General features: G+C 53.6%; 1 protein-coding gene across 8 annotated transcripts in view; it reads left to right on the forward strand.

Moving 5' to 3' along the window:
- SCMH1 (Scm polycomb group protein homolog 1) overlaps nucleotides 1-13,490 on the forward strand; it is a 75,586-nt gene that overhangs the window by 19,661 nt on the left and 42,435 nt on the right. For all 8 annotated transcript variants that reach the window (XM_075437721.1, XM_075437726.1, XM_075437725.1 and 5 more), the window contains 3 exons: nucleotides 2,557-2,625; nucleotides 8,544-8,614; nucleotides 9,403-9,637. In XM_075437721.1, coding sequence (XP_075293836.1) covers nucleotides 2,557-2,625; nucleotides 8,544-8,614; nucleotides 9,403-9,637 — 375 coding nt within the window. The remainder of the gene's footprint in view (nucleotides 1-2,556; nucleotides 2,626-8,543; nucleotides 8,615-9,402; nucleotides 9,638-13,490) is intronic.

A 13,490-nucleotide genomic window follows, 5' to 3' on the forward strand; every position in this document is an offset into this window, starting at 1 on the left:
GACAGCAGCGCGGGGTCACGCTGGGAGCGGAGCCGTGCGTGTCTGCGGCAGCGTGCGGAGAAGGCTTCATCCGTGCACCCCGAGCCGGTCAGAGGAAGAGGCCCTCGCCGGCGCAGCCCTGCCGCGCGTGGGGCACGGTGCCCGGCGGCGAGGCACTGCGGAGCCCGCGGCACGCACCAGCTGCTCGTGCTCCCAGCGGGAGGCAAACCGCTTCTCCGCTGGCACAAGCCTCCCCCTTCTAATGAGGCGTGAAACCAGAGACCGGGCCACCTTGTGGAGCTGAAATCTCTTACGGACGCTTACCTCGCGCCGCCCGAGTCTCCTGTCCAGCCGCGGTGCTCGGGGTGACGGCACGCGTGACGCCCGTGTCCTGCTCGCCCCGACAAACAGGGTGAAGCCAAGCAGGCTGCCGGCAGCTGAGCTGCTCCGACTCCTTGTGCTTAACAAAAATATTGATTTCCTTTAGTGTTGTGCCATGCGTGTGCGTTCGACTGGAGTGATCTCATCACATGCGCTCCGGAGGGTGGGGGAAGGGAGACGCGTAGAGGATGGAGCATCCTCCGCAGCTTTTTGTTCACATCTGCTACACGCTCGCTAGGTTTATTACAGGAGATTTCTATGCTCGATTTCTCTCCTCCCTTTATTTTTTTTAAACGTCTCCTTTGCTTCTCTGGTGGTTCATCTTACAGAAGCATTATCCTCTTCCTAACACTGCTTGTCCTTTAATGAAGTGAAAATAAATGAAGGAAAGCAGGGAATGGGGAGAGCCTGCTGCGAGGCAGCTGGAGGGCCAGGCCATAAAAGCGGCAGGTTGATCAGTCAGCAGTGCGGCCGCGGGCCGGGCCGGCTGAATTCAGCCTCGCGCACAGCTTGTGCTCCGGCCCGGCCAGCGTGGCTGGGCGACCCGTGCTGCGAATGCCGCGCCGTAGGCTGCGGAAGCAGCGCCTGCATCACGCACACGTGGGTTTCTGTCCTACTTACCTGCTTTTTTAATAATGCATTGAACTTTTTCTTTTATTTCCCTGCAGAAATTCTTGTGTTTCTTTCCCTCTCTGCTGCTTTGGCAGCCTGCTTAATGAGGTTTTTTGCATGTTAAAGGTTAACAAGGAAATGTAACTTCACCTGCAGAGTGTGGCGAGAGGCAATTTTGAGTGCACGGATGCTATTAGAGAGCTATCCTGCAACGCTGAGAGGAGCATTGCCCATCCTGGGGGGCTTTTTGCTTCTGACTTAAATATTTTATGTCCTTTATTCTTGCTTTCTTAAGGAGATGGCAGAATACTGTCCTTCATAGGAATACATTTATAGGAAGCATGCCCTTCCAGCTTTTTCGTTCGCTTGTGTCTCTCCAAGGAGGCTCTTTGTCCGGTCTGTGTCTCGTGATGCTGTGGCCACGCTCCATATGTCTCTCGTGTTCATTTAAGGGATAAAACCTACATGTAGTCCTCCTGCCCATTGTGTTGAAGAGAACATTAGGAAGAGACGATGGCAAAAATAATGGTCCAAAGCCAAGTTCAGACACCTTAGGACCCACCAGGCCACTCGAGCAGCAGCTCACGGCCTGCCTTTTTCAGCTGCTGACCAGGAGATCTCAAAACTTCTCCTGCTTTCTTTCTTGTTCCTTTTGCAAGAAACTGCTTTTCCTGGGGATGAGGCGGGTTTCATAGAGCACTACCAACCTGTGGTTTATAATAGCCCTAAAAATGCCGTGTAAAATAAAGGAGCTGGACTGCAGCAGCACTCGCAGGGGTGCGTCAGTCAGGCAGCCGCGGGCGGAGGAGCTCACCCAGGGCGAGCTCTGCCACGGCACGCTGCTCTGGCGTCCCTCCGTTGGGCTGCAGGCAGCGATGGGCGTCCCCTGCTTCTTGCTCCATCACTTTCCAGAACTGCCTTGGGAAGTTCGGGTTTTTTTGCAATGCTGAGGCCCAAAACTGTCGTGAGCAAGGACAACTCGGATGAGGTGTTCTTCAGAGCTGGTGCTGCTTTGCCGTGCTCTCTTATGGGCTGCACAGGACACGTGGTGGTAACCTGGTGCCATGCATGGACAGGGCAGGTGTGCAGGCTGCGGGAGAAGTCCTCTCCCCGTCACCAGAGAGGGTCGAGGCTGTTTGTGTAAGGCCAGCTCAGTAACCTGGAGCTGATAAATCAGGAGCAGTTCAGGCTCTGGTTCTTGGTGGACAAGATCCACGTGTGCCGTTTCTACGGGCTTTCGCGTTTGTTCCTCTCAAGCCTTGCCACCTCTTCACGTGGTTAAAATGATGAAGCTCTAGCATTTTGCTGCTTTTTACATTATTGCTTGCTGTGGGAGAACAGGAGTTGGTGAGGCCTGGGCAGAGACTAAGACAGACATGCAGACACCTCATGTCAGATCTCCGGAGCTGCGTGGAGGAAGGGAGCGTAGATTTAGACACATCATCCGTGTTACCTGGGGTCGTGACAGGGAGGTCACCCCTCTCCTCTGGGGTGCCTGAAAAGCAGGTGACATGAGCAGATAATGTCAAAGAGTGCGTTAGCTGGCGTCCTTCGCTGACACAAATGCTTTATTTCTTGTCTCAGCCATAGACTGGAAAGATGGTAAAAAGCACAAGTACGGCCGCCCGTCAGAGTCTCCCTCCCAGTACCAAGGTAAGAGAGCTCCATTCTCCCACTGTTGGTTTTTTTTTTTTGTCCTTAAAAGCTTTTTGAGTTGCTTGGATGTGGGGAACTGCAGCATGCTGAATTAATTTACAGATAAAAACTGCTTTTGGACAGTCTTGTGTGTTTAACTCTGACCATGATCCAAAACGGCCGAGAAGCCACCAGGGTAAGCACGCAGCTGAGCTGGCTCGGGTTTAGATCAGGCAGGATGGAGCAGATTTGTTTCTTGCCACCCAGCTGCGAGTGCCAAGGTGTGACTCTGCCCACGTCTTCACACGCGTCCTGGGCCATGAGGAGCCTCTTACTCCTCCACGAGCTCCTCTGCCACCTTCTCAGCAGCGGCTAGCCCGGTCCTCGTCGCTGTAGCAGACACGGTGTGACCTGCGCTCCCTGTTCCCCCGTGCCAGGAGCCTGGCCCTGACCCCAGCCGAGGCGATGGCGGCTCGGCGGGGCGCGGGGCGAGGGCTGCCGGTGGCAGCACCGGAGTCGGTCGCTTCTCGCTGCCTGCGGCAAGGAGGGGTCCTGCGTGTGGCCAGGGCGGGCTGTGGCCCCGTGCGCAGCGCCTGCACGTGGAGTTTGTAAATCTGGTGGCTCCTGCTGTCTCTCAGGGGAGTTACGCAGGGGACTTCCAACTTGAGGAAATTTATGTAAGGCTGGTATAGTTTAGTAGCAAATTATAGGGCCTGTATTTTACTTATAGAGTATAATGATGTCCTTATGTCCTTATATTCCCTGTGTCCCTATATCAAGGTGATGTCCATACTTCCCACCAAGTACAGAATGACAGGAAACTAAACGATTGCTGAGTAAAGCCATTTCTGACAGAAAACATGTGTTTGCCTTCGTGAAAGGTTCACCTGTGTTTCTGAGAGCCCCTGGGAGAGCTGAAGTGGCTGCTCTGCTGCAGGGGCTTGGCTGTCCTGGGCCCCGAGGTGGGCTCAGGGGGGTGGTTCTCGGCTTGTTGGACCATGGGCCACCATCAGCCCTCGCTGTCCTCTCTTGAGGAACCTTGTCTGTCCTTGTCTACCCTGCTACTGAAGTGCTGTGGATCGCAGTCTGGGAAGGACCTTCTCCAAGGGGAGGAAGTTCATTAGCACGTCTGACAGAGTCCTGGGTGCTCTGTCACCCCGTGCTGAGCTCCACGTGACATTGTGGGGCACCACCACAGCTCGCATGGCCTGCATACAGCCTGCCTTCGGGGTGATGGGGGATCCGCTGCAGATTGCCCTCCGTTCCCTGCCCTGCGCTGTCCGCAGGTGTCAGTGGCTGTGGTTCCCCGAAGTGAAGCTTTCTGTGAAATTCCGAGGTGTGCTTTGCCGTCGGCGCTCACGGTGACCCAGCACACCAACCTCCGCGCCTGGCCGCATCCCAGGGCTCGCTGGTCTTGGGAGGAGATGCTGCAGATACGCTGACGTGACATGTCTGCTCAGCAAGTGCACGGTGTAGCAGCAGGGATCTGGGATCGCATCCCTGCAAGAAACTCCGAGCAGCTCGTCGCTGCCTGCAGCTCAGGTCCGCAGCACCGAGGGTGAGACCGCGGCAGCTGTCTGGCATGGAGCAGCCCACAGTGCAGGCTGGAGGGATTGCTGCTCAGAGCCGATACCGAATTGGGACACCTCTGAGAAGAATCAAAGCAGACAGCGTTGTGCTCTTTGAAACCTGTTAGTGTTGGCTCACACAGGCTCGTGTTTCTTCTGAGTCAGACAGTGGGTAAGTGGGATCGTGTTGTCAGCTGGAGCTGTTACCCATGGAGAACGTGCAGCCGGACTGATGGCTGAGCAAAGTGCCTCGAAAGGATGATGGGCAGGACGTGCAGGAGCTCTGCCGTCGCGGTGGGAGAGCTGACCCCGTGGGAGGCTGCGCTCAGACGCTGCGGAAGGCCACCGTCGCCTTTGGATCTGTGAGCAGGGATGATCCGCTGCTAATTTTCATACCGAGTTGGCTCAGACCGTGCTGCTTTCATGTGCTGCCTTGATGCTCGTTAGCAGACACACATATGGGCTGCAGACTTTAATGGGATGCCTTGATCTGAGCAGGGCACGTTCTCCTTCACAGATGTGACCTGAAACGCACATGTATGGTTTCGGTTGGATTGATGACCCCTCGGGAGCTGAAATGCTAATGGAGCCCTAACCAGACTTCGGTTAAAGATCTAAACAGAAACTCTGCCTTCATTTAAATTCTGGGCAAAAGATCAACACTAAATGCAACGCGATGCGAATCCAGACGTGAGGGTGCAGAGTTGCATTGTTCACAACTACTGCCGTGTGACCCCTTGGGCGTGTGGAGTGTTTTGTTTGTAGTAAATATTTTTGAAGGTTAAGACATCAGAGCCCACATCTGACACTCTGCCTGCAAGCAATACCTCCCTTTGGAGCTTTCCAAGGCGAGCAGAAGTGAGGGACAGTCGCTCGTAGTGGGAATTCTCACGGCCGAGTTACGGGCAGTCATACAGGTTTGCAGTCCTTGGCTTTTGTTTAGCTCACAGATGTAATTACAATAACGTGGTGTTTCTCATGAAGCGTCCTGCTCTCGTTTCTTGCTGTGAAGAAGGTCTGATGTCTGTTACAGGGAGGAACACGGTCTGTCAAACGGTGATCCTTCCACTCTGTGGGAGTACGGTGTGCTCTGCCGGGGAGGCAGGGGGATGAGAGGGAAGGCAGAGCCCAGGTGAGACAGAGGGCGAGTTTAGGGCTGGCAGGACATGGTGCAGGTTTCACTGGCAGCTGGGGGCAGCAGCGGAGCGAGTGGTCCCCTTTGCTTTTCAGAGTGAGAGGATTTCAGTCCCTGCAGTGAGCTCTGTCCTTGGACGCTCCTGCTCCCTCACCAGTAAAAGGGACACGTCAGGACTGGCTGCAGTGCTGGTTTTTCATGAAGCAAAGTGATTCACTGGGAACTGGAGAAAAGCCACCAGGGTTTTTGGACCAACAGCCAGAAAACATTCTCCAGTGTCACCTGCCCAGACAGAGGAGAAAGAAGCATCTTGCAGACGAAAACATCATGTCCCTCTACAGTAAGGCATCCAATTTATTAATATGAATAAGAATGGGGAGAGAATATAAAATACAAGATAGTTGGTCTATGCTAATGAGAAAACCAAACAAGATATTCTGAACGTTTCCCTCTGGCCATAGAATCTCAATACACAGCAAGCCTGTAAAGTGACATCAGCCGGCAGCGGCAGCTTTGGTGTCCCGGCCGGCAGCGTGCCTGGCGGGGAGGCTCTGGAGCAGAGCTGCTCCAAGCTGAGCGTTGGGAGTGGGCGGCATCGGTGTGGCGAGCAGGACTGGGGTACGGTCCAGAGGAGCTACGGTTGGGAGGCCAAGTGTCTTCAACCATGGGCGGTCGTTCTCAAGTACGGAGCTCGGGGCTTGTTCCCTGCTCCCAGGTTAAAAAAGCCTGGAGTGCCTCCTGCTTTTTTTCTATTGTATTGGCAGCTCTCCCTTTATTGTAAAAAAAAAAAAAAACCACCAACACCAAAACAACAAAAAAACCCACCAAAAAACCAAACCCCCAACCAAACCCCAACTTCTGTGTTACACCATTTCCTTCTGATCCTTCCTGCAGTTTTGAGGATGAAGCTGATCATATTTGGTGAAGTGTAATTTGGAACTCTTGCTTGAAAGGCATTGTATCGTGAGCTAAATACTGTTACTGATCCCATGTAAAACCATTCCCTGCGTCCTGGGCAGGGCTTCCTCTCACGCTAAGGCAACGGTGCCAGCCTCCAATTTCAATGCAGTTTGTGTCCTGCATTGAGAGTAATCCTGAAGAAAGATGTGCAGTCTTTCCTTGTCCTTGTCAGGGCATCTTTACGTGAAGAAATGGCCGACAGCGAACAGAGGAGGAACCGGCTGTCTCGGGTCGGTCTTTTCTCGGAGTTTGGAGAAGTCTTTCTGCTGCTCCTGCTTTCCTTTGCAAAATCAGTCACCAGAACCATGTGTCGGTAGCTGCAGTTTTGGTGTTGGGTGTGTGTCTTCGTATGGTGGTTGGGTCCCAACAGGCTCTAGAATTAATTTCAAAGAAGTTCCATGTCCAAACACTATTTTTAGAGGCATGCAGCTGTCTCAGAAATTTACTGCTCCTGCTGGGATTGCGCAGCGTCGATCTCGGCTGCGGCAGGAGCTGCTGCAGGGAGCAGAACGGCCTCGCTCGGTGCAGAGTGAGTGAAAAGTGGAAGGATTAAAACCGTGACTACTTTTAATAGCGAGGGATTGAAACCAGCTGAGGGGAGGGGAGGTTTCTTTGCTTAAAATAAAATTGTCAAGCGCAGCTGATCCTTTTTGAGATGCTTGCTCGGGCCCTGGGGCTGAGGCTTGCACTCCTCGCCCTGGTGCTGTCACCGCGGGCATCCTCTGTGCTGCGTGGAGCAGGGCCTCTGAAGGGTCACCCCGCTCTGAGATGAGCCCAGATCAGCAACCAGAGCTCAGGGGTGGGATGCAGCAAGGCATTTCCATGCCTGGGTTTGCTTTGGCTGGGTTTTTATTGCACAGTATTCATATGAAGAGTTTCATTGATGTAACCAAGTGATAAACCGTACCTTCAATGAAATCAAAAGGATTTTGGTTTTATGAAAGCATCATTGCAGTGAATCACTGATTTTTTTTCATTCACCCTGGTGTGAGACTGTTGGCTGAAAAGAAAATACGTGCCAATGGATGGAAACTCATACTCTGACGGACGGAGAGCTGCTGTCAAGAGGCTGTAAACAGAAATGCATTCAGCCAGTGTGCCAGCAAAACTGTATTTTTTTCTGTACATTTCCTCTGTATTGAACAGTGTGCTGCTCATCTGCATGGGAGGTGGCAAGAAAGCAGTGTTTCTTTTATTTATTTGAAGCTAGTAGATTATCGAGTCCATACGGCTTCTCTGTGCACGGGAGGCAGAACTGAAGTAATGCGTGCTGACCTCAGTGCCTGAATTTGTAGAGGTATGGTGTGCACTGCAGTAGCTAAAAAGGTTCTTAATGTAGCTTTGTTTTGAAAATAGACTGATTAAAAACTTGACGTGAATAGGGGAAGCGGTAGCTGACTCTTGAATTGTGCTGCCACCGATGCTCTTGGAATGACTTGAAAGCAGCGGTCTCCCGGGAGCCGTTCGGATGAATACAAGCTAATGTCATGCTGGAAGGATCCTTTCCCAGCTGCTCAGTTTAAATGGCAAAAGTCATGATTTGCTCAGATCATGGGAGCTTTTAATTCCTCGTTTAAGAACAGGTTTCCCTGGCTGCCATATTGCCTTTACCCTTCCTGCTGTACATGGTGCAGGCAAGGACACAATGTGCTTCCCCCGGCAGCAGCACCCGGTGGAAGGGGCTTTGGTGGTGGCTGTGAGCCGCTGTGTTCCGTCAGTCCCTGTCCTGGAGGATCCCTGCTTCCGTCCTGCCCAAGCTGCGGACTCCCTGTCCGCTTCAGGAAATTAATTGCTGACCTGTCCACTAATTGCTGGGGCCGGGCTGGCTCGTGGGGCCGGCTGAGTGCCCGCTGGACCAGGGGACCCGCAGAGGCAGCACAGGGCGACGTTTCTGCCAGCCCACAGTGACTGTTGTTAATCCACAGGCTGAGCAAGGTGTTCAGCGGTTATCTGGAAGACTCCACGGATTCCTGTGTGTGCTGGGTGTTGTGTGTGAAGTTGTAGGTTGTTGTCCTCGGTGCTCGCAGACCCTGCTCGGCGGCGCGGAGGCAGTGAGATGCCGCAGGCAGCACCGTGCTTTGTTCTGCCTGTCAGCTGCGGTTCTAAATCTTCTGTGGTCACAAACATGAGAGGAGCTTGATGAAAGCACGTTGCCTGTGAGCACCTCCCCTGTGAGAAGTGGAGAACTGCCGGCCTTAGGAGTCCAGCCGTCTCTTTTTCTGAGGTTTTTGCTCATCAGCTCCTTTTTGAATCCTTTTCTTTTCTCTTCTCAGGTCACTTCACCTGGGAGAAATACCTGAAAGAGACATGCGCCATCCCAGCTCCTGCACATTGCTTCAGGCAGGTAAGAGGGTGGATGAAAACAAGAAAGGCCAAGGGAGACAGTCGGTTGGTGACCCAGGAGTTCTGTCCCTGTAACGGGGCCCTTTTTGGCCAAGGAAGATGCTTAAGAGTGTTGGAGACAATAGAAATCACAAGTTTGCTGAAGCAAGGCTAAAAAAGACACATTCAAATGCAAACGTTGCGTTTGCACTGCAGTGCAGAAGACTTAACTCTCAGGTGTGCATGGGTGGGAACACGAGAATGTTTTTTTTTCTGTCTGCTGAGCACAGGCTCTCGGAGAAAATGTTCTGACTGGGCTGTGATCCGGGTTTCGGTGGATCCTGCCCGGCGAGGAGATTTTCTTCGGAATTCACCAGATGTTTGTGAATTGAATAGCACTCCCCCCAGGCACTGGGTGCTTGAGCACAGAGGTGATAACGTTGAGTACGGGGGATACAGGAGTGCGTTGGCACGGCACCCCCGGGTCCGGGCAGAGCGGCAGCAGCACAGAGGAGTGTCTGGGTCGCAGGTTGGGTGGGTGATGCTCCTGAGAAGAAGGCTAAGAGAAAAGGAGAGGTCTGGTTGTCTGGATGGTGCAGTACCAGAAGACGGTGGTCTGTGTCCCAGATCTGGCAGAGCTCGCTGTACTTTCTTTGCTGCTCTGTGGTGTCTGTTCCTGTGCTGTGCTTGGAGGATGCTGCCAGTCTTCGGTAGGATAAATTTTGATGATATTAGGGCTTAAGCTTTATGAGTGAGGTGGTGCGTGTGTTGAAAATCGCAGCTCTAACTGGGTCCCTCTTCTCTTTGCAGTCCTACACTCCCCCTGCAAATGAATTCAAGATCAGTATGAAACTAGAAGCCCAGGACCCGAGGAACACCACCTCCACGTGCATCGCCACGGTGGTGGGTCTGACAGGCGCACGCCTCCGCCTGCGCCTCGATGGCAGCGATAACAAGAACGACTTCTGGCGGCTGGTGGACTCTGCTGAAATCCAGCCCATAGGAAACTGTGAGAAGAATGGAGGGATGCTGCAGCCTCCGCTGGGTGAGCTGCAGTTCAGCTGTCCAGACAGCACCGATGTTATCCGTGGGGAAAACCCCAAGGTTTTTTATACTTCTGTGCTTGGGACTTCCCCAGCCTACCACTGTGGTGTAGACCAGCCCTGTTAAACAGATGTGTCCCACACCAGGGCTGTATTTCCACATGGACATCATGGCACGGATAGGGAGATGCTTCAGAGTGCAGATGAAAGAGCTCTTTGTACCTACGTGAGCTGTATAAGGGCAGAGCGAATCACAGAATGGTTTGGGTTGGAAGAGACCTTAAAGATTATCTAATTCCAACCCCCCTGCCATGGGCAGAGACACCTTCCACCAGCCCAGGTTGCTCAAAGCCCCATCCAACCTGGCCTTGGGCACTGCCAGGGATAGGGCAGCCACAGCTTCTCTGGGCAGCCTGGGCCAGGGCCTCAGCACCCTCACAGTAAAGGATTTCTTTCTTCTGTCTAATCTAAATCTCCCCTCTTTCAGCTTGAAGCCATCACTCCTCATCCTATTACTCCATGCCCCTGTAAAATATTCCTCTCCCGCTCTCTCGCAGCCCCTCCAGGCACTGGCAGCTGCTCTAAGGTCTCCCCGCAGCCTTCTCCTCCCCAGGCTGAGCAGCCCCAGCTCTCCCAGCCTTTCCTCCCAGCACAGGGGTTCCAGCCCTCGCATCATTGCTGGGGCCTCCTCTGGCCCCGCTCCCACAGCTCCAGCTCTGTCCTGTGCTGAGGGCTCCAGAGCTGGACGCAGGACTCCCGGGGGGTCTCAGCAGAGAGGGGCAGAGGGGCAGAATCCCCTCCCTCGCCCTGTGCCCACGCTGCTGGGGGTGCAGCCCCGGGGACAGTTGGTCTTCTGGGCTGCCAGGTCATGTCCAACTTTTCATCCACCAGCACCTCCAAGTCCTTCTCAGCAGGGCTGCTCTCAATCCATTCTCCACCCAGCCTGTACTTACACCAGGGGTTGCCCAATCCAGGTGCAGGACCTTGCACTTGGCCTTGTTGAACCTCATGAGGTTCGCACGGGCCCACCTCTCAAGTCTGTCCCGATCCCTCTGGAAGGCATCCTGTCCCTTGGGCATGTCGAGTGCACCACCGAGCTTGGTGTCATCTGTAAACTTGCTGAGGGTGCGCTCAGTCCCACTGTCCATGATGCTGACAAAGATGTTAAACAGTGCTGTTCCCAGTGCTGGCCCCTGAGGATCATCACTGGTCTCTGCTTGGACATCGAGCCGTTGACTACAACTGTTGGAGTGTGACAGTCCAGCCAATTCCTTATCCATCGAGTGGTCCATCCATCAAATCCATGTCTCCAATTTAGAGACAAGGGTGTCATGCTGGACAGGGGCAGATGCTTTGCACAAGTCCCGGTAGATGACATCAGTTGCTCTTCCCTTGTCCACCAAAGCTGTAACCCCATTGTAGAAAGCCACCAAATTTGTCAGGCACCGTTTGCCCTTAGTGAGGCCAGGTTGGCTGTCACCAGTCACCTCCTCATTTCCCGTGTGCCTCAGCATAGTTTCCAGGAGGATGCTCCAGGGTCTTGCCAGGCACAGAGGTGAGACTGACTGGCCTGTAGTTCCCCGGGTCTTCCTTTTTGAATCCAGGTTCTGTTTTTCTGGAAGCCACCACACGGTCACGCAGGCAGTGGGGGCACGCAGCTCTGGCAACAGCTCGGTCTCTGGCTGTTGCCTGTTGCTTTAGGCCTCTGATCCTGCTTGCACGTGCTGGCATCTCCAAGGTGTGCTGGACACGAAACGGCTGCCATCTGTCCGCGCCCTCCCCTGCGCTCCCCATTCGAGCAGAGCACAGCACCGGTGTCTGCGTGAAGGTGCTTTGCTGGGGATCTGTAAATCTTGATGTGGAGAATAACCAAGAGAGCAATTAGGGCTGAGGCATCTGCTGTATCACTGCTGATCCTGACACTGTGATTTCAAAAGCGTTTACATTTTCATTCGTGCTGCCTAAGTGGATTTGTGCCCAAGTGTCTTTGGGGCAATAGCAGGTTAGCTGGAGACCATCTGATGGGGAACTTAATGTATGAAAAGGTTCCCAGTGATTTAAGCCCTGTCTCCCGTGAAGGGACGCTTGCAATATTTCATCTGTTTATTTATTTAATTTTGCTAGGCTACAGCTTTATAAATACCCTGGATGGTCCAACACCTCTTCCAGTCTTGTCTCCAGTTAAACATACATCTTTTTTTTTGTGATACTGGCCACAGGATGAGCTGATTTGCTGGTTCTTTCTTGATGAAGCAGCAAGATTAACCTGCTTTTGCATTCTGCTTCCCATTATTTTTGAGGTGTCTTCATAAATCTCTCTCTCGGTTAGCACGTCCACAAATAATATCAAGCCGATCTATAGGGATGCAAGAAACCTTCGAGAGGATATCTGGAGTTGAGAATATTTTCATTCATGCTTTTTCCTGGAGCACCGTTTGCGAGCTTTGGTGGAAGAGCAGTGAACGCAGCGGGGTGCTTGGGACCGGCCGCTCTGGGGGAGGACAGGGCGTCAGCGGGTGCACGTCTTGGCCCACCACGCCGCGCGGAGCTGTGTGTGTGCAGCTCTGGTCGTACCCTGTCCCTTCACGATTGCTACGGGCAAAGCCTGCTGCAGCTATTAGCATTGAAGCTGCCGGGTTTGGTGTTGCTTCCACGCACGCTGCCGGCCCTTTGCAGACATCTCCTTGCACCCCTGGTCGCGGGGTGCAGCTCACCAGAGGCGCGGGGCCCGCTCCTGGCTGGCAGTGATGGTCCCTCCGCTGGTTCCTCTGGGGCTTGCCAGCTGATGGCAATGGGCCTGGACGAGCCGCCGAGCAGAACTCACTCTGGCTGTGCCCGAGGAGAGGGCTGGTGCCCTGGAAGCTGTCTGCCCGCCCAGCTCTGACCTGTGTCGCCTGCTGCGCCTCGGGCCGGAGCAGAGGGGCCGTCTCGCCCCCGGCGTAAGGACAGGCAGCGAGTCGCGCGTTCTGCCTGCAGCGTGCAAGCGCCCAGAAGACGCGGCAAGGGTTTTCTGTGTTCCTTGGAGTATTTTCCATCTGTACACATCTGCTTCTCCTCTTCTTCACACAGACAATTCGTGTTAAAGGGTGTCTATGCCTCTCTGGGAGCTCAGCTCTCCCGTGCCCTGAGGTCGCTTGTTCGGTTTCCCGGCTGCTTGGACAGCGTTGCAGGGCTGGCGAGGTGGCCTGTCCTGAGCTGGCTGTGTTCTGGCATTTCAACCATGTTAGTCATCACGGGATGCTCTCCGTCGAGGTCCAGTCCCAGGGTTACCTTCAAAACACGGCAGGAGGGAAGGCGCAGTGCCGCGTTCAGCTGAGCAGCAGGAGCTGCCTGCTCAGGAAGGCGCACGTTTAGCAAAGGTGATAGCTGGAGACTGTGGTCTGCTGTGCAGTCATACGCCGTGCCACAGGCTTGGAGCGTGTGAATTTGCTTTTTCCTTCCCATAAGCCCCTTCCTGTTATTTCTCTACTTTTTTTCAGAGAAGGTGTCAAGCCAAAAACTGCCATCCTTTCCTGTAGTGGTGAAATCTGTTTCCCAGCCGAGTCGCAGCCTCTTTATTTCTTCAGGTTAGCTTGCCTGCAGCTAAAAGGTGGAGGAGGCCACCCAGAAGCTGAGATACCCTAGTGAGGAAAAAATTTCCTAGCCAGAGTGAGCACTTGGTGATTCATGTCTGCCCTCTAGTAGGTGCCAGCACTAGCGCTGCACAAAGTGCTCTGCCCCTGTGTCCGTGTACAGACTTTTGTTATGATAAGTGAATATTGAAGTCAAACATCCATTTCCAGATGTTTCTTTTCAACGGCGTAATGTTTTGCATTCAGAGTATCTGGAAAAGGTCAAACCTGACTCTCCAGCGTG

The sequence above is a fragment of the Opisthocomus hoazin genome, chromosome 17, assembly GCF_030867145.1.
Source record: "Opisthocomus hoazin isolate bOpiHoa1 chromosome 17, bOpiHoa1.hap1, whole genome shotgun sequence".
Taxonomy (NCBI): Eukaryota; Metazoa; Chordata; class Aves; order Opisthocomiformes; family Opisthocomidae; genus Opisthocomus; species Opisthocomus hoazin.